The following is a 20290-nucleotide window of genomic DNA, read 5'->3' on the forward strand; positions in this document are numbered from 1 at the left end:
TGCCTTTTTCCCCATAAAGGTTGTTAGGGGAGAAAATGCAGTGTTGCACTGAACAGCGGATTCTGAGGCAGCCTGTCAGAGTGGAGCTCTCATTAAATTAACTCTCCTGCTTCTAGATCAGCCAGTTTGGACTGTACATTGACTGGCTGGCAAATGACACTTATAGATAACGGCTCAGGCACAATAACTATTGTCATTAACATTCATTTGTATTCATGCCCACTCCGCAGAACATTACAAACACAGTAATCTACCAAGACCCGGTATGGACAAAACGGTACGAGGGCGCTGCCCAAAAGCTTACAATCTACAGGATTTGACCGTGTACAAACTCAGTAATGTCCCTATTTCCCAATAAATGGAGCGGCAGCACACTCCGAATATGGATTCATCCCAGAGAAAAATGTCTGCCTACTTTGTGTAGGTGACCTTTAATGTTCAATTCAGCTGTTGTTAGTACCAACAAGATCCAGGACAGTATATCCTCTTACCTTATCTAACAGAGCATTCTGCCACAGCCTAAAGATGAGCAGGAAGGAGCGGTCCCGGGCCCCGAAAGAGGTGAAGAAATGCTAAAAACGGGGGACAGACAAGAGATTTTAAATAGAATTAAGGGATTAAATCATAAATACATGGACAGAGGTATCCTGACCGAGACAGATAGAGAATAGGTCTCCACGCACAGCGTAGAACATTGTACCCATGTGTTACCCTGACAAAACACCCGGCACATATAAATCTTACCCAGTGCACATACACGGGACACGCAACATCTCTACAAGCAGACAGGACACTGAGGACATACACAACGCAGAGGAGTTACATGTCGGAAGTCAGGAGAGAAATGAAAGACGGTCTTTGTGTGAGCTGCCAGGTCTATGACAGCTCAGGTAGAAATCGTGGACTTAATTGTACTGATAACGCTGCTCTGAGAGCTACAATGAGGCCAAAGTTCAAGAAGCTCAGTGATAACAATGATCGATTGTGTCACTCGGGCTGATAATAGCGGGGAACGGCAGTGTATATCCACCGGTTTATTCCAGGAGTGAGCAGGTAAGAGGTCTGACCTGAAGGGCACAGGGACCGAGCCTAGAACATCTCAGACTGGTTTCGGGACATTTATTGAAGAGTTTAGACTGGTGAGACACACTGGTTTTCTCCAGGACACAAACCGTTACATACTGGACTATGAGCTTACTGCAGCTGCAAATCTACAGCTGGCTTCCATGAATCTCAGTCAACTGATCGACCAGTAAGCTCGGATTGGCTACAGTCTAGCCGGTGAATGTTCTGATTGGCTACAGGATTATCTACCCATATGAACAGTTCTAAGACTCTAATTCCTTATATGTTGTTGCAAATTAACAATGGAAATGTCAATATGTGCAGAAAATACCCCCCCCCCCCCCCCCACACCGTAATTAGATGTGATTGGACGTGTTCCCACCTTGTCGCTCTCGGTGCACACTTGGATGGCGTTAGGAATCACCTTCGCTGTTTTCTCCTTTTTAATGCATCGTATCTCTTTCAGCTGGATAGTGATCTGGAAAGTAGGAAAATATCTTATGAACACCATGAATTTCCTACGTAACTAACAGCGAGCCAATGTCGTTAAAGGTCTGAGCTGGTCCGTTTATTAGAGTTACCGATCTAGAGCTTCTCTGTTAATGATAAACATGTTACATAGTCCATAGTTATAGTTCGGACTTCTGCTTGAAGTAGTATTTGGGATTCTTGAACTTATGATTGATCTAGGGTTTGGTCAAAGGTTGAAGCTCCGAAGGGTTTAAATTCTGAATGAAACATTAAGGCCAATATAAAGGGGGGGAATTCAATTGCACTAATTTGGCCCAAGGACGTTGCCGGCAATAACGGCAGAAATCTTTACTCATTTTCCCTTGTCACAGACATTTCGGAAACACTTTGCGGCTAACTGAATCCCCCACCTCCCCAAGGATTAGAGTTCTAACTCACAATTAACTTTATTTTTTTACTTTAATGGGACCAAGCCTCACCTAAATCAAGCAACTTGTTTAAAAGTGGAGATTCTTCCTCTGTTCCTAAGACATGGGGAGATACAATACAAGCTTGTTTTAGAGGTACCCCCCCCCCCCTTCACCCAGGCTATGGGTGGACATTTTGTCCACTTTCTGAAAATTGTGTGGTTATACAATTGATGGACAGTTGGACAAATAGATGGTGATAAATCCAATTAATATGTGTAAAGATCAGAGTCTCCACACTAAAGCTGGGTACACACTACAGGTTTTTCACCCGATTACTGTGATAATCACACGATAATCGACCGTTCGGCCCGATATCGCATTAGTGTGTACCCTCCAATGATGAACGATCATCGTTCCAAAGCCCATCGTATCGTTTGATTTCATTCTTAAATCGGCTTAAAAGTGCAGTGTGTATGCACTCAGGACCGGCAGTGTCCATAGATCTCTATGGTGTGTGCAGAGTCACCATCTTTTCAGCCGATGGTTATGACAGATGAAGATCACAGGTCTGAAGGTAGACCTTGTAAAACGTGTACAGTGTGTACAGAGGAATCGGCTGCTGAGCGGGACTTTCAGTCATTGGTAAAATCGTTAAAGATATCGCATTGGGAGACATTTTCCCCAGATTGTATTCATGTAAAAAATATGAGAGGTGCACATAACTCCTGTATAACTACCAGCTAAGTATCTTGCAGGCGATCCTAACCTGTTGTTATTATAGAGGATTCAAAAGGTTGATCCAGCGCTCATGTTATACAAAAAAGATATGAAAAAGATAAAAGATATAAAAGAAAAGATAAAAGAAAAGATATGAAATATGGTTTGTTGTTAATGTGGAGTGTATGTATGTATGTATGTATGTATTAATTATGGGAGATTGAGTGTCTAAAAGTAAGGTTTATTTTCATGTGCCTGATGGTTAAAAACAGCTGTGAAACATCATAGATAAAAGACAATAAAAGTCGAATTCAAAACATATATAACATGTAGCAGATTAATAGAAACTTGTTAGAGAGGCGAACACGCTAATACTCAGAGTTCATGGTTACGATTATCCAATTCTACATAAAACAGTTTATCCAATAGGAGTTGGAAGATGCCGACTGGATTATATGTATTTAAGCAAAGTCCGTGGTAAGTATCCTGTCCTGATATGATTGTAATTATGGAAAAGCAGATTACTCGGATACTAGTCCATCACAATAATTAGAAAAAACGGTCTAAGACAATGACCTAACAGAAAGTAATAAGTCACTATAGGTATAATCTGTATACAGGCCAAGTCCTTCCTTTATGTTATATGATGTGTCTTCTATTATAATATTCCGCAATTATATCTACAAAAACTTATAGAAAAATGTAATGTAATATATCTGCACCTAATGTGGACAGGACAATCTTGGTTATGTATTTTTAAGTTTATTCAGTCATGTATTAGCCAATTCCACATGGTTTATTTATGTACACATAAATAAATCCGAATTATGTCATGAACGTGGCACTATAAGACCCAGACAGACTGCAATTGCCAATACTTTCCCTTGAAAAAGTCACCAGAAACGCGTCGGAACGCCCACACTCAAAACAGGAAGTCACCACTGACGCATGCGTTCCAGGGTGGAACACACGCGAATTTTCGGAATTTCTCGCTCTGCTCTTCATCTACCCGTCACTGCAAGGAAGCCGGCCAACGAATCCCAAGTAAAGTCTGCTTTTCCATAATTACAATCCTATCAGGACAGGATACTTACCACTGACTTTGCTTAAATACATCTAATCCAATCGGCATCTACCAACTCCTATTGGATGAACTGTTTTATGTAAAATTGGATAATAGTAACCATGAACTTGTAGAGAGGGGTGTTTTCACACCACGCCACCAGTGGGCGTGACCAGCATGCATGGAGGCGTGGCTATAATTTTAGACAGTGCTTGGCTGCTCTCCAACTCTTCCTACCCCCATAATATACATGGGCAATGCTGCCTGCACTACTGTTGGGTGCACACAGCTCTCCCTTTTCAGGCAGAGCCATGTGAAAGGGGGGCAGGGTCCAGCCACCTCAATTATACAGTGCCCCAGACTTGAAGGGGGGTTTCCAGGCACTAGGAAACCCCCATTGGTTTGCCTATGAATCTCCTGTAATTAATACATATATATACACAAATACAAACATTATTAACAACAACCCATATTTCGTATGTTTTCTGTATAACAGCGCTGCATCAACTTCTTGAATTCCCCAGATTGTATTCAACCTTCCAGCCTCACCGGTGACAACTGGCTAGACTTCTTCAACCTTTCTAAAAAGATCACACTTCCAGATCTTATCTACACAAACAATTTCAACCTCTACAAACCAGATTTCTAGACTAGAACTCAAGGTTTTATGTTTATCCTTAGTTTGATATCTACTAGGTAAATCTCACCATTTGTTGCTTTAAAACAGTTTTTACAAAGTCAGGGAAAAAAAAAACCAAAAGTGCACTCACGGTGGTTTCCCAGCGGAATATGTTGCTATGGAAACAGATCCAGTTTTCCGATAAGTAGAGTCTTCCCTGAAGCAGAATATCTTTTTGCAGAGCACAGGAGTAATCTGATGAGGCAGAGAGGAGAGGTGTGAAGGAAGGAGACCGGCTGCACAGAGCGCGGTTATTTTCAGCACAGCGTTCTGCCGCACTCACCCACGATGAGACGCTCCGAGTCGGGCAACTTCTTGAAAATCTTGCGGAAGTCTTCGTTGCGCTGCTTGTAATTGGGGCTCAGCATCTGAGAAAAGACACAGAGACGTGAGAGGAGCAAACCCAAGGACCTCCACTTCCATTACTTCTTTCAGATCTCACATGAAGGAAAAAATATGTATTTTTATCATATCAACTCTAGGCAACATCGGAGTTAGAATTTCCATTAGCGCCCACGGCAAATCCCTTCTCCCTAGTGTACTAATAGAACAGTAAGCTACGCAGCAAGGAGATCTCAAGGTCATTGGCATACATAGGAAGCATCACACCTCAAGGTCATAACTGAACCCCTGAGAATAAATAGGAAAGGTCTTAGTAACTTTCATGCCATCTGCTACTCCCCACGAACCCCAAAATAAGAAGGAAATTGATCTGCGAGAAAGAAATGGTTGTGCTGTGGTCTTTGGCGCTATAGTCGGTTGACATATATGTTTGAATACACAATCTTATCGGCGTATAATTGCTGCGCGTTCTAACTCTGTACCATCATTATTGCCATCAACATTTATTTATATAGCGCCAACATAAGCCGCAGCGCTTTGCAATGCGGAAGAGACACGGCAATGAAAGATGACTGGTAATTAGCCAAAGACAAAGAAGTTAAAGGGACTTGCTCGCCAGCTTACAATCATCATCATCATTTATTTATAGAGCGCCACTTATTCTGCAGCGCTGTACAGAGAACTCACTCACATCAGTCCCTGCCCCATTGAAGCTTACAGTCTAAATTCCCTAACACACACACACAGAGAAACAGAGAGAGAGGCTAAGGTTAATTTTGATTGCAGCCAATTAACCAACTAGTATGTTTTTGGAGTGTGGGAGGAAACCCACGCAATCACGGGGAGAACATACAAACTCCACACAGATAAGACCATGGTCGGGAATCTAACTCATGACCCCAGTGCTGTGAGGCAGAAGTGCTAACCACTAGGCCACTGTGCTGCCCGTATGGAGGAGCCTTGAAGCAGCTAGATGCCGGATTACCAGTGGAGTAACGCAGACGTGCAGGTAAGGAAAAATCACTTGTATGTATGAGCCTGTTACAGTCTTATGGAAACCAATAAAAAAAAATGGGGGGGGTAATAATTTTTTTTAAAAAACCAAAAAGACTGAAAGACAGACAAATATGGAGAGGGGGGGCAGTAAGAGAGAAGAATTACAAAGAACATACAGATACTTACGCTGTAGAAGCTCTGGATCTTCTGTAAAAAAAAGCAAAACATGCAGTCACTAGAGGAAAAATATACCGGACACGCACTACACAAAGATGGCAGCAGGGGGCCCCAGAGGTGGCTGTAATATAACTAATACCTTTGTATAAATACATGTTCAGTCTATTATACAGAACAGAGTTCACAAATGCATATGGTATACAGATTAAAATGATAATGTAAAAGGAAAAAAAGAGTTATTCTGAAATGACAGGACAGTGGGTGTTAGCGTAGGCAGATAACTGCTGATCTTATTCCTACTGAAAACAGCCTGATAAAATGCATTATTCTCTTTTCTAGAGAATGGATCTAACCACAGTAACAGACGCAGAGGATTTGCATTTGCAAAACGGACCCTTATCCTTTCAACCACTGTTCAGGGCACACAAATCAGCAACCTGCTCACCTTGCTGTTCCATATAGACCCGCGCCCGCTGAGCTGCGGAGGGAGCGGGGTTCCGGGCAGGGAGTTGGTTTGGGTAGGCAGCTGGGCGTTGTTCTGGTTCCCGAGCAGTGCTCCTGGCGGAGGGGAAGTGGGGGTTTGCGCGTTGGGCGTCTTCTCGAAGGAGCCATCCGATCCCTTCTCCACCATGTTTTCCAACTCGTTGCTGGTCAGGCGCTTCCTCAAAGCGGGGGAGTTACTGGGTGTGCTGCGTGGGGTGATACTACCGGAGCTGTTAAAAGAGAAATCACCAACATTAGTCTACACAGACATTTATGTATTCTAAAATGTCACATTTATAATGATTAAGGAATTAATATTTTATTTGTAAACATTTTAAGTTACATAAACATGCTTTCATTTAAAAATCACTTCCAGACTACATATTGTATTAATGGTACTATAGTTCGTATCTTAACCTAGGAATACAACTGGCAACTTGTCATATACCGGACTAAAATGCAATCTTTTTAGTCCAGTTTATTTATAGTTTGGCGCATTATATTTATATTCAATATAATGCGCCAAACTGGACAAATACTGCTCAACGACCGGATCACAGATCACATCTATGCTGTATGGTTAGGACCCTCGTTGATGTATCAGTTGATTGGATGAACAGATTTGCTGCATATAATTTAAAAAAAAAAAAAAAAACAATCTTCCAATGCCTCTCAAAAGTCCAACATAAAAAAACATAGGTCATCAATGTAAAATTGCTCGTACTTCTTAGGTCACATTAAGAGAAACTTAAAATTTTGAGGAGACGAAAACCAGCCGCTGGTACAGTCTACGAAACAATCGACTCAACGAGCCAACAAAGATTGTTCCTCACACACTCCAGGGGTACATGTTGGTATCAACACAACAGAATGCAACTTGCAACATCCCACCAGAAGACTGACGCTTCCTCTGTTACACACCGGACACTGTTATCTGCTAACAATCTGCAGATTGCAAATATAATAAACTCTCTGAGAGTGGAAGAACATTTCCCTGTAGCAGCTACTCTTCGCCGCATCATCGGATACTTAGGAAGTCAACTTGAACCATTGAGATCCAAGACTTGCGATTCTCAAGGAAAATCCGTTTTTGCAAAAAACAAAGGTTTCCCTTTGACAAAAACTGCAACTATGCAACTTTCAAAGCTTTGTTAAGTTAATATACAACATAACCACCCACCTCTGGGTGTATCCCACCTACCTGGGTGATCATATGAGGAATTCACCACCAGTAACACAAAAAAAACCTCAGCAACACCAACACAGCAATTCGGGCTCTGCGCTGGTCATGTCTGCTCAGCAGCTATAAACAGCTCTTAGACTGAGTATAAGGCCAGCACTCAGCTTTAGTAATCCTGGGGAGAATTAGCATGTCATCTGCATTTCTTAAGTCTTCTGTTTATTCAGTCACCTCACGCCAACACTCTAAGTGGATCACAACTGGCCGTTTCCTTGTTGTGTCAGAGTCTTCTTTATGTAATCACAGGCCATTGTGGCAGGGTATTGTGTAACTAACGGAGTTAGCATTAACTGTAAGACCCACCAGGAGAGGCATAAGGGCTCTTAAAATGAGAATTTAGCAACTGTGTTATGTACATAATTTGCCCTGTGCCTGGTGTTTATTACAGTGGTGCTGAGAAGGTTGATATTATATATGGGGGCGTCTGTGAAATCAAAGAAACGCTTGTGTTCCCCATGACAACCAGATGATTGCATTAGTTTTCTAAGCTGCACTAGCAAATTGGACTAATAGGCTTCACCTAGCATTTGGCATAAGCTCCGCAAGTATTGCAAAAGTGCTAATATGCTAAATTTACTGACGCAGGTGCTACTGTGCAGTCTTGCAGGCATCTTTATACAATATTATTCAATATCTGGCAAATCCCCTTAAGCTGAACCCACTTTTTATACCCTATACTTAGTGATCTTGAAGTAGGAAGCCACAGACAGAGTTATATAGTGGAAGGAGCAGGGTCCTCCAGCAGCACATAGTATATCAGGAGATTAGTGATGTGTTAGTGAGGACAGGGCTGCATGTGACAGGGGCAGTGATATGATGTGAGCAGGGGAATGGAGGCAGCAGGAAGCCACAGACTGAGAGTTATATAGTGGGAGGAGCAGGGTCCCCAGCAGCACAGAGTATATCAGGAGATGAGTGATGTGTTAGTGAGGACAGGGCTGCATGTGACAGGGGCAGCGACATGATGTGAGGAGGGGAATGGAGGCAGCAGGAAGCCACAGACTGAGAGTTATATAGTGGAAGGAGCAGGGTCCTCCAGCAGCACAGAGTATATCAGGAGATGAATGATGTATTGGTGAGGACAGGGCTGCATGGCAGTGACAGATGTGAAAAGGGTAATGGAGGCAGCAAAGACTGAGAGTTATATAGTGGAAGAAGCAGGGTCTGGTTGCTATGGGATACAGCACCACTGTGCCATTAGCACCAGGTTACTAAGAATGTTCCTGCACCAAACCCGCCCTCTAGTGGCCACTGCTGGGATGTGACAGTCCAATCTCAGAGCTATAACAGTCCTCTAAACTCAATTCAAATATCTATTACACAGTAAGGAGCAGATACCTGGCTACCCATTAACAAGCTGATAGATGTTACCTAACCAGTAACAATTAGTTGTGAAAAGATAATAGACAGAGAGGTGCGAAGGTGAACAGTGCAGAATTAAACAACAGAGCTAAATAATGCTCAGACATGGGGTTTACCAGCGGTGCCCGGCAGCTAATATTTTTGTTTATTTTTGTTAGTGTTCTATACAAAGCTGCTAAATTAGCCAGCCAGACAGAGTGTTATTTCTACAGATTTAATTATACATGGAAATCACAAGGTAATTGGAGGACATATTACTGCCCGAATCAATGAACTACGTCCCATGGAGGATGCTGCAGCGGATGAGGGAGAATTCCTCTTGCACCAACCTGAGTGAGCTGCTCCTATCAACATTTACCGTATTCTCATCTCATGTACAATTGCAAATAATTTTTTGTCCTTTGCATCTCCCCAACTTGCCCCTCTCCCCTCTATTTTTGTATGTCTTAAGTATGTATTTGCAAACTCTAATGCTGTTAGAAGTATTAGAATTCAATGCAATTTAACGGAGAGAAGAAAACAGAGGAATTATTGATCCAAGACATTTTTTGTAATAAGTTTTCTTCCAGGATACAATGACATAACCTCTTTGTTCACACTATTAAGCTATGTACACACAGCGCTCATCTTGTGACAGTGGATTGTTCTGCCAGAGCTGTGCTTAGCAGCAGAACAAACTCAGAATAAATGTCATTTGTAATAAATACTGTGTGTACATTCTACCTAGGGATTGATGATCTTGGTTCCAAATGTCATGTAGTGGAACAGACCCCAGGTGGATGAGAAGTGAGAGTTATCCTACTGTATATCAGATGGACAAAATAATGTGCACAATATAGAAATGGAGTCCAGAAAATCTAGAAGCCAAAAGGATCTTTAGGAGGAAGGGAAGCTGTGCATGCATTGATATCTACATAGGCAAACCGAGGGGGGGGTGCCTAGTACCTGGAACCCCCCCCCCCTCCAATTCAGGTGGCTGGACCCTGCCCTCGCTTCACACGGCTCTGCTTGAAAAGGGAGACCTGTGTGCACCTAACAGTAGTGCACGCAGCATTGCCTATGTACATTATGGGGATAGGAAGCGTTGGAGAACAGCCAATCACTGTGTAATATTATAGCCACGCCCCCATGCATGCTGGTCACGCCCACTGGTGGCGTGGTGTGGAAAACCCCCTCTACAAATCCTGCGTTTGCCCCTGCAATAGACAAGACTCCCAAAATTTAGGAATAACGCTTTATAAGGTGCATTGGCTGCCGGACTTCTGGAATCTTCCCATGTAATGATTTTACTCGTCAGTATGATAGTCACAGATGTCCATTATGGCAATTACTGTCCACAGATTGTTGCACCAACTAAACACACTGCATTGAAAAGCTCAACATAACAACTGGAAATCAAACGTCTGCATTGGTTTTGTAACGAAATGAACACATATTTAATTTCATGGTGATCGTGCTTCTTCATTTTTACAACCTGTAACTGACTTTGTCACAACTGCTGATTGGATATAGAAAAGTTTACATACATTGACAGAAGATATTTCACATGGCATGTCTTTTGTAAAGGCCGAGCTTAAGAAGTCTGTGCTCCGAGTATAAGTTCTACACTGACAGTAAAACAATAGTAAATATCATTACAGGTGCATTTGTTTTCAGCTTCTAAAATAACTAAAATCTTGAATCAAAGATGTAAAACTTGTGAGATGGGGATACCAATTAAAAGTGGCAGAATTGTTTTTGGGGTTCCACGATTGACAGATATAAATCTATTCTATTCAAATTTTACTGGCAACTGCCTGTCTAGGAATCCCAGGACAACGGCACGCTGACACTGGGGGGGGGGGGGGGTCCCAGGACAACGGCACGCTGACACTGGGGGGGGGTCCCAGGACAACGGCACGCTGACACTGGGGGGGGGGGGGGTCCCAGGACAACGGCACGCTGACACTGGGGGGGGGGTCCCAGGACAACGGCACGCTGACACTAGGGGGGGGGGTCCCAGGACAACGGCACGCTGACACTGGGGGGGGGGTCCCAGGACAACGGCACGCTGACACTGGGGGGGGGGATCCCAGGACAAAGGCACACCGACACTGGGGGGGGGGTCCCAGGACAACGGCACACCGACACTGGGGGGGGGTCCCAGGACAACGGCACGCTGACACTCAGGGGGCGGTCCCACAGCAACGGCACGCTGACACTCAGGGGGCGGTCCCACAGCAACGGCATGCTGACACTCGGGGGGGTCCCACGACAACGGCATCGCTGACACTCGGGGGGTCCCATGACAACGGCACGCTGACACTTGGGGTAATTAAATAATACAGGGTGAGCACCAGTGTTACACCCACATCAGACTTGTATAAGTATATAGATTATATGGTAAAGCACACGCCTGCAGCACCTTCCATGTAATGGTCAGAGAGCTGTTTACACAGACCCGCCAGGTACAGTGACCGCCTGTGTATACCAGGCTCGACATGCCAACTGCAAACACAATCTCCACTTTAAAGTTGCTTAGTATGGAGGCCGACGGAGCCTGTCCTAGCAGTGGACGCTTTGTTTATAACAAATCATTGTCATACTGAGAGCTGGAGGAAGGAAACGGAGCCAACAGGAACCCTTCATCCTGATTCTCTTATCAAAGCCGTCACCGCGCGCCACAGAACTACATTAACTCCTATCACGCCGCGCACTAAACCTGCAGCTTCATTGTATATAAAAGGACACACAGATAAAAAAAAGTAGTAATATCTCCCAGCTGATGGTTGTTAATTTATTGACTGCACTTTTGATATAAAAGAAAAAAAAAATATTTCTAACCTATGTACTTGTAAGTTGGAGATTTCAGCTGATGTTTATAAATTCCAAAGGGTGGAAGCGAGGGCTCCGACATACCCCACTCCATTCGTTCTCCCCTACAAATGAACTTGTCAGGCAGCCCTAACTGTTGTTAGTTTTGTTACTTTGTTGCAACAATGTTGGTGCGCGCTGCAAAACATTAAAGCCTCATAGTCACCGGCATTAATTACATCATCATCATCACCATTTATTTATATAGCGCCACTAATTCCGCAGCGCTGTACAGCGAACTCATTCACATCAGTCCCTGCCCCATTGGAGATTACAGTCTAAATTCTCTAACATACACACAGATAGAGAGAGACACTAGGGTCAATTTAATAGCTGCCAATTAACCTACCAGTATGTTTTTTGGAGTGTAGGAGGAAACCGGAGCACCCGGAGGAAACCCACACAAACACGGGGAGAACATACAAACTACATGTGTTAAACAATCGTTTTGTAACACTAGGAATCCCACCAGGAATGATTGTTTCTAGTGTCAAGATACACACTACCGCTTCAGAACGCACCTCGTTCTATCCGCATACGTTTAAAGCGGGAAAGAGCTCCAAACATTTGTGAAAACGCCAGCAACAAACAAGTGTCAAACCGGTTTTGCATTTGACATGTGCTTTCACTAGCGTTAAAAAACAAAAAATGTGGAGATGTTGCCTATAGCAACCAATCAGATTCTGGTTATCACTTATTTAGTACATTCTACAAAACGACAGCTAGAATCTGATTGGTTGCTATAGGCAACATCTCCACTTTTTCAAACCTGCAGTTTAGTAACTATACCCCCAGGTCGGAGACTGATCCACAAAAAGATGGCTGTATATTATAAAGCATTCTCTTTGACCCAAAGAGCTTACACTCTAGAACTTACCATGATGAGAACAGACGGCTATAATGACAATAACATACATGACATAAAAGTACAATATAGAGTATATATATATATCCTTATGCTATAAGAGCGTCTTCAGAATGATAGAAAATAAAAAGAAACTTACAAACCCTCTCTCCTGCGGTCTCCGTCTAAGACCCTAAGGGTCCAGATCGTCTCTTTTTAACCCTTAATTCCCTCATATGCTAAAGCCTGCACATACTACAGCAGGTGTCAAAGACCAGCTGCCTCCCCCCTCCCCAAGGTTCTCTCTGTGAGATCTGACAGATGGCTCTAATAGAACAGAGTGACAGATGCCAGCTAGGACCCAATGCTGCCTCCGGTGGACAAAACACAGTAATGCATTCTGTAATGTCTAAGACAGGACAGAATATTACTGCAACCCCTCACTCTGAAACTAGGGCTGTTAACTTCAAAGGAAAAGGCACCTTAGAGGCGACAACTTTAATATTTATAAACAGATCCAAGGTCAACACAAAGATTTGTCTAACAAACCTGCCCTACAAAAGGACCACACAGAGGAATAGGGGTAATCTGTTGTGAATAAATGACGTATTTCTTACATCTGTAGCTATAATTGGCACAGGACATGATTGATCTGGGGAATTTTATTCAATTACCGTTTTTGGGGGCCAGGAATTAACCCCCCCCTTCACTCTTGTGAAGCTAAACTTGCATCAATCACACTGGCTTTTAATCAAAACAACAATTTATGACAGTTTAAATGAAATGGACCAGTGTCTTATGACTAATTTACTGTTTGCATTGTTTAAAGTAAACTTGATTTATTCTGAATGAATGAATGAATGCACTAAGAAATACAAATAAATAAAATCTGCAGCAACGTTAAAATTATTTTAACCGGATTCAAGCCTTTAAATAAAAATAGTAAGATTCTTCCCTTAATTTGCACATTTTAATAAACATGACCCAAATACATTAAAGAAACCGTCGGGCTTTGAATCGATAAGTGCTAAACTATAGATGAATGAAAGTATTTTTGCCTGAGAGCAACACACAAGTTTTATTTTGCAACTGAACTATTTGAATAAACTCTGTTGCAGTTTTGCAATAATATTTCAGTTTCGCTTTCATGTTGCAGTGACACTATGTATATAAATCTAGATTGATATTTCCTCCCCCAGGCCTCAATGTTTACCTTCTGCAACATAATATAACAAAAACAGTTTTGTCAAGAGCAAAATATTGATACTTCACCCCTCTAAACTCCTGTGAGAGAGTCAGGCTGTGGAGATGTAGGACATCCATGCTGAAGAAGCACAAATAAATGTCTGACAGAGACGGAGGGGGGATGGAGTGTCAGCAACATGTACAGGAAACACACACAAAAAAAAAAAAGTATCTAAAAAAACCCTCCCCCGTCCCTCATTGTGTGGTACAAGGAACAGCTGAGGAAACACTGAGGCTGCTTGTTCCACCTGTCTCCCCAATCGCACAAGAGAGGAGACATGACCTAAGTTCAGGGAAACAAACATCTATTGTAGGGAGCTAGGATATATACAAGCGGCTGGATATACGTACGGTGCAATTGTCCGCACCGGGGACCCTGAAATGCAACATATTCTATTTTTGGGGCACGGAACTTAGTGCGTAGTTCCAACAGTATGCAAAGATGAACTCAAGATACGTTTCCATTGGAATCTGGGTGGAAGTACGCTGTGACTAAACGTTGTGTGCCATATGTAGACAGCCAGAACAGACTGTAGGATACACACGAGCGTCTGTTCAATACAAGGTCAAAACACACAAAAAAAAAAAAAAAATACGTGTTTTTTTTACATTAAATGAGCATGCTTATGTGTACTGTACATACAATGCATTTTTAAAATCCATCTTAGTTGCATACACATGTTCTGTGCTATCTAGTGGCACACGATGTGTAGTTTGTAATACAAAGACTATGCCGTATCAGTCATCACTATCAGTCGGCTCTTACACCTGCTCTGTAGCTGGTGCAAAGGATACGGCTGAAACAAGCGCACGAACGACAAACCCAGGACTCGAATCGCCTGCCTCTGCGTTGGCACGCCTGTACTGCGCATGGCCTACGCTCACGGGCCAATTTCCTCTCCCATTCCGCCTCCCAAGCCCTTAGGCAAAGGTAATTCGTTATCGGACATGAATTGCGTGCATTTGGCGTTCCAGGGCCGTTCCAGAGCATGCGTACAGCTATTTCACACAATATACGGCACGCCAACGGACTTACGGCCGAACACGAATCCATGTGTACGGACAAAGCGTTCCGCATACGAATAGATCAGTAGATTACAATTGTGAGGTGAACGAGAGATACTATGTTGTGTCACGATAATGACTTTCTCAGATGCCACTGACTGATTTTTACACCACTAGACAGGGAGGCACGGAGTCTAACGCAACCCCCAGTGTTCACCAGTGACTCCCGCAAAGGTGCATGGGCTTGGCTGGATGAGGTGCGCAGATCACGGATCTCCGAGGTAGTTAACAGTGCGGCGGGAGAGAGCAGGAATGGTCGCACAGTTCGGGTCAGTTTGTCAAACGATAGCGCAGTACACGAGGGTGATCCAGAGGTCAGAATCCCAAATCGCAAGACAGAGAGAGGTCAGGAACAAGCCGAGGTCAGGAACCAGAAAGCAACAATAGGAGCAGGATAAAGCACGCTGGAGTAGGTGAACCAATACTCTGGCACAAGTGTGTGGGACAAAGTGCCTTAAGAACCCTAACCAAGCCCCTGATTGAAGAGTATACCGAGGCAGTCAGGAACACCTGAAGTCAGGAACACCTGACTGCCGGCAAACACAGAAGAAAGAAGCGTCCCGTTGCTAGGCAATGGGACGCAAGCCCTACTGCGCATGTGCGGACCGCAAGTACGTCCCATTGCTAACGGGACTGTGAATGGTGCAGAGAGACAGGTGTCAGTCCCCAGCATCTATGCACCTTGCGGGGACAGTGCCTGATATGTTGAAGAGGGCAATTCCATTTCATTGTAGTTTCGTTTCTGCCTTTGGTTTTAAAACCCCAAAAAGTATCACTTCTCCATATGCCATCATTGTAGTTTTTTTTTTTACGCGGGTGAGCATAATCAGAAGTGTTATAATTAACAGTAAATTAAAAAAAAACATAACATTTATCACTAAAACATCCACTGCAGTCTCTTGGATAAGATTTTCACAGTACTGTCATTTATGAAGCTACAAAGGTGTTAAAAAAAGCAAACTGAAAACTCACACAGAGGCAGTTTCTATATGATATTTATATATCATCCCACAGATACACCCACTCGCACATTAACGCTGCAAAGCACCCACACAGCATTCTGTGTGTTTACTGCACTGTGCAAACCCTGGCTGCACTAGACTTATACTGTGCATACATTCAAAAAGAACATTTTAAAGAGAAACCATCCTATCTTCAGCTTTTTAAAAATCTATCACTTAGTATTTGACTATTATTAATACAAAGTTTGTAAAGTTACACCCTGCATTCCTCTATATGCGTTAATAGACCTCTCAAGGGCTCCTACACTTCATTTTTGACACTAGTGTAAACCATAGGAATTTAGCAGGGAGGGGGGCTCTCCCCGAAGCCAGCGTGATTGGAGAATCTGCTCACGCCACCTTTCATATACAACACGCCCCCCAGAGGTGATGCTGCCCTAGGCATTGTCAGGGGCTGCTCCCTAAATAAGACTTTGTGAACCCCACCAGCCTCATGTCCTTCTAATGCAGCCCTTGATTATTTCACAAAATAAATAGGTGATCAGTAGTGGCCATGCTGCAACAAGGACATTAAAAGGATAAAAACGTACAAAGAAAATATCTGCTGCCTCTTGAAATATGACAGGTTCCTGATCTGTCTTTTTGGGAAATGCAAGCTTCACTGTGGGGAGGGGTGCTGCAGTTTGTTGTAGTTTGCTTTTGAAATGAATAACGCTGTTAATGTTGGACAAAATCCATTTACCTGTTGGTAACATCGATCAGGATTAAGCGGCTCACCGAGATGCAGTTGCTTGGTGGGCAGACCGCACGTCTTAGTGGGTTCTTTGAAATCCGCTAGGTAGATTGTTGCAACCAAAGCGCAGTTTATTCCGTGGATGGCGATACAAACAGACAATCACCAGACAGATGCGATTCCTCGCGGGCGCAGCATACACATGTGATGAAGCGCGATTCCTAGACACCAATCCACGAACACCCTTCAGCAATCCCAAACACAGGTCATATCCCCTTTCATTATTCCCACGGTGGTGGAGTTAGTGAGGGGCAGATTAGGCCAGAATTGTGATAGGTGGTTAAATGATAAGACTTATCTCTGAGCGTCCTCCCCCATGGTTGGTGGGGGGGACGCTTGTGTAGAAGGTGCCTAGGAGTCTAATCTAGGGTACAGTCTACAATGACCTGGTTGGCTAAACATGAAAGGTTGATAGTATTATATCTGCATATGCTAATTGATTAAATCTGATATATTGTTCTATTATCCCTGGTTAAACACAGTTAAGAATAAACTTGTCTAACTTATAGAACAATTGATATAAATGCGTACGGCATTCAATAACAGATGTTGACCAACACATAGGAACAAGAAATGACAAAAAACCGTAAGGCAGCGAGACGATGACAGTTCAGAGTACACAGAAATGGGGCGATGAATCGCAAGTGCCTTTATAACTCAACCTCACGAGTCCAAAAAAAATAGCACCGTATGATCTCACACTTGGCATGACCACTGTACAATTATTATATAAAAAATAATAATATTATATAATAATAATAATAATAATATTATATAAAAATAACCTTATTCTCTGGCTACAAACCTGCAGATAACGGACAATGATCCCATAGTGGCACAAGCGTGGTCTGTTTAGTACATGGATGACGAGCCACAGAAAATCAGGACAGCCTGCGTCCTAAGCTAAGTGCTGACACAGTAACAGATCAAAGCAAACGATCAGGACAACTATTCCCGAGTCAATAATTAAGAGTTAAAGTGTTATTCCCCATCGATAACTTTATTAGTTATATAATTTTATATTTATATAATATAAAGTTATATAATTATAATATTATTATAATTTACTGACTCGTACGTGTCCTCCTGCGACTTTTGCATCCATGGACAAAGAACAAAGCTGCTCTCTGCATACAAACGTTCTGTCACATCCCAGGGCAATGGAAATAAAGACCCAATGTTATAAATAAATGGTTGAAAAGCACAGAGAAAGGTAGAACTATAACGCATTTCATAAATAATAATAATAATTTTTATGTATATAAATGTTGCAGAAAGGACATATATAGAAGCCAATAATAAGTCATCTGAAAGTGGAATCCCCCTTGAAAGTAGACTTAATGTATCAAGCTGTCATGAAAAGTGGATGTGTGGTTGCCCATAGCAACCAGATACTAGCATTGTGTAAAATGTACTAGATAAATGATAGCTAGAATCTGATTGGTTGCTATCAGCACCTCCAAATGTTTAGAGGGTTTTAAACATTTGCCCCTGCAGCTGCTCCTGGGCTTTCAGCCAATGGAGATTGATTGCTGTGAGCAGAACAGTTTAGCAAGAGATAAGCAGGTAAACAATGCTTAATGCAATCACAGCTATTCCTTGGCAGTCAACTCGGAGTTCGGCGTCATTGTGGAATCACAGTCTGCACTAGACGGGAGAGAGGTAATTTAATATCACGCCTACCTTCCCTTTCACTTATCACCCCTATTATTTCCCTCTCGAGAGCTATTGCCGTTGCCCAATCTGTATTCCTACCAAGCGTCTGATCTGGCTGCATTTACATCACGGCCTTCGTTATGAAACTCTGTGAATTTTATCCACTGTCTGATTTTCCCAAGTTCCTTTTTTTAGACAAACTGGGCAGAGGAAATTTGACATCATCAATCATGATGTTTCTAAGGACATTAGTCACTAGTCACAATGGCTAAATCCTATTATTATTACATCTCCTAAATGCAGTAATACACGTTCACAATGCCTATTAACACCCCTCTCTGGTCTATTACAAGAATCTAACAACGACCTATGAAATTGGCTAAATATTTTTAATTTTTATAAAACTTTTATTACTAGATATTTTCAGGGTGCTTTTAAAATTACTAGATGGAAGAGATGTGGCTTAGAAGTCTGAGGGGTAGAGTTATCAAACATTCTCAAAAGAGAAGAGATGTTGCCCATAGCAACCATTCAGATTCTAGCTACTATTTATCAAGTACAATCTAGAACACCATAGCTGGAATCTGATTGGTTGCTATGGGCAACACTTTTCCTTTTTAGAAGGTTCAAAAAAATCTCCCCGTGAGAATCTTAGTGCACATGAATGTCCTACAGAATAGTAAAATGAACTGAATCATGTTCTGCACTTTGTCGTAATTTGGGAGTCTGCAAAAAACTTGCAAATAAATCTCAGGATATATCTACTCTGTAAGTATAAGAGCTAAATATAATTTTCTGGAGAATCATAAACCACAGATCTCTACTAAGGATAAGGATTCTGAGTCATTCTTACCATCATTCATCATTAAAATGGCCACAAACCCGAACCGTATCGTCATTTGGCCCGAGGACCAAACAACAGGATCCATATCAAACTTGGCCACAGAAGTGGATGCCAAAAACTGGACAGATTGAGTCTTGGGGGTTGTTACAGTTGACAGATGACTGCAAACGCCACTAGATAGCGGCCAGTAGTTGATTGGCTTTGTCAGCGTGCTTGAAAACAATTATATTGACCACAGTGATTACTTTGGGGCAATATGGTCTCAGACACGGCACCAATTTAGCGACATCATCAGTATAATCAAGCTAGGCACGGGCAGCGTCTTCAGCGGTCGTTCACACAATGCACTGGGCTTACGCTGGTTTATTCTGTCCTAAAAAAATATATGATTCCAGAGAACGACAAAAGGGTCATTACGTTCTGTTCAATAGACGCACATATAATGTGTCAGGGAGGTGCGGACTCCCGTTCAGAAGGAGTTTTAAAAACAAAATATGTTTTGGAGTCAAATAATAAGTGAAAGTTTGTTTAGCGAATAGACCTAAATGTGAAATTCTAAGGGGAGGGGCATCGACAACCACCTGGCTTGTTTCCAACAGTGTGAAGAGGGAGATTAGAGTGGAGATCGGCGAGCTACCAGTCTTTGGCATCCACTTCTGTGGCCAAGTTTGATATGGATCCTGTTGTTTGGAAATCTGCCCACCAAAGGAAGTTGGGAAAAACATACATAGCAGTCCCCATAGATTCTTGTGCGCCTGGCCGAAGTTTTCAGACGGAGCCTGCGCACAAGGCTGCTGCGGATCGCAAAGCAGCTTCGGGAACCAAGCGGCAGTGAAAAGGTACGTTTTTAACTTCACAGGGACAGCAGTTTATCGTGACCGCTGTCCCTGCTGAAGTTTTTTCCTAAATATGAGAAATAGTTCAATCCTTATCAATGCGATTAGGGTTGAAAACTATTTTTCATTTTATGCAGCTGTTGGTAAATGTGACCCTAAACGTCACTGAAAATTAAATTCTTTATTT

The 20290-nt window shown here is 42.6% G+C and overlaps 1 protein-coding gene across 8 annotated transcripts in view; it reads right to left on the minus strand.

The window, feature by feature from the left end:
- GRAMD1A (GRAM domain containing 1A) overlaps positions 1-20290 on the minus strand; it is a 106052-nt gene that overhangs the window by 31641 nt on the left and 54121 nt on the right. For 5 of the 8 annotated variants that reach the window (XM_075191653.1, XM_075191652.1, XM_075191651.1 and 2 more), the window contains 6 exons: positions 6366-6633; positions 5930-5950; positions 4689-4773; positions 4497-4600; positions 1448-1543; positions 492-572 (listed from right to left, as the gene is read on the minus strand). In XM_075191653.1, coding sequence (XP_075047754.1) covers positions 492-572; positions 1448-1543; positions 4497-4600; positions 4689-4773; positions 5930-5950; positions 6366-6633 — 655 coding nt within the window. Of the gene's footprint in view, positions 1-491; positions 573-1447; positions 1544-4496; positions 4601-4688; positions 4774-5929; positions 5951-6365; positions 6634-7604; positions 7714-13974; positions 14042-20290 lie in introns of those variants that run through there. The other 3 variants (XM_075191657.1, XM_075191656.1, XM_075191654.1) reach the window with 3 other exon arrangements.

Source organism: Mixophyes fleayi, chromosome 11, assembly GCF_038048845.1.
Source record: "Mixophyes fleayi isolate aMixFle1 chromosome 11, aMixFle1.hap1, whole genome shotgun sequence".
In the NCBI taxonomy this organism is placed as follows: domain Eukaryota; kingdom Metazoa; phylum Chordata; class Amphibia; order Anura; family Limnodynastidae; genus Mixophyes; species Mixophyes fleayi.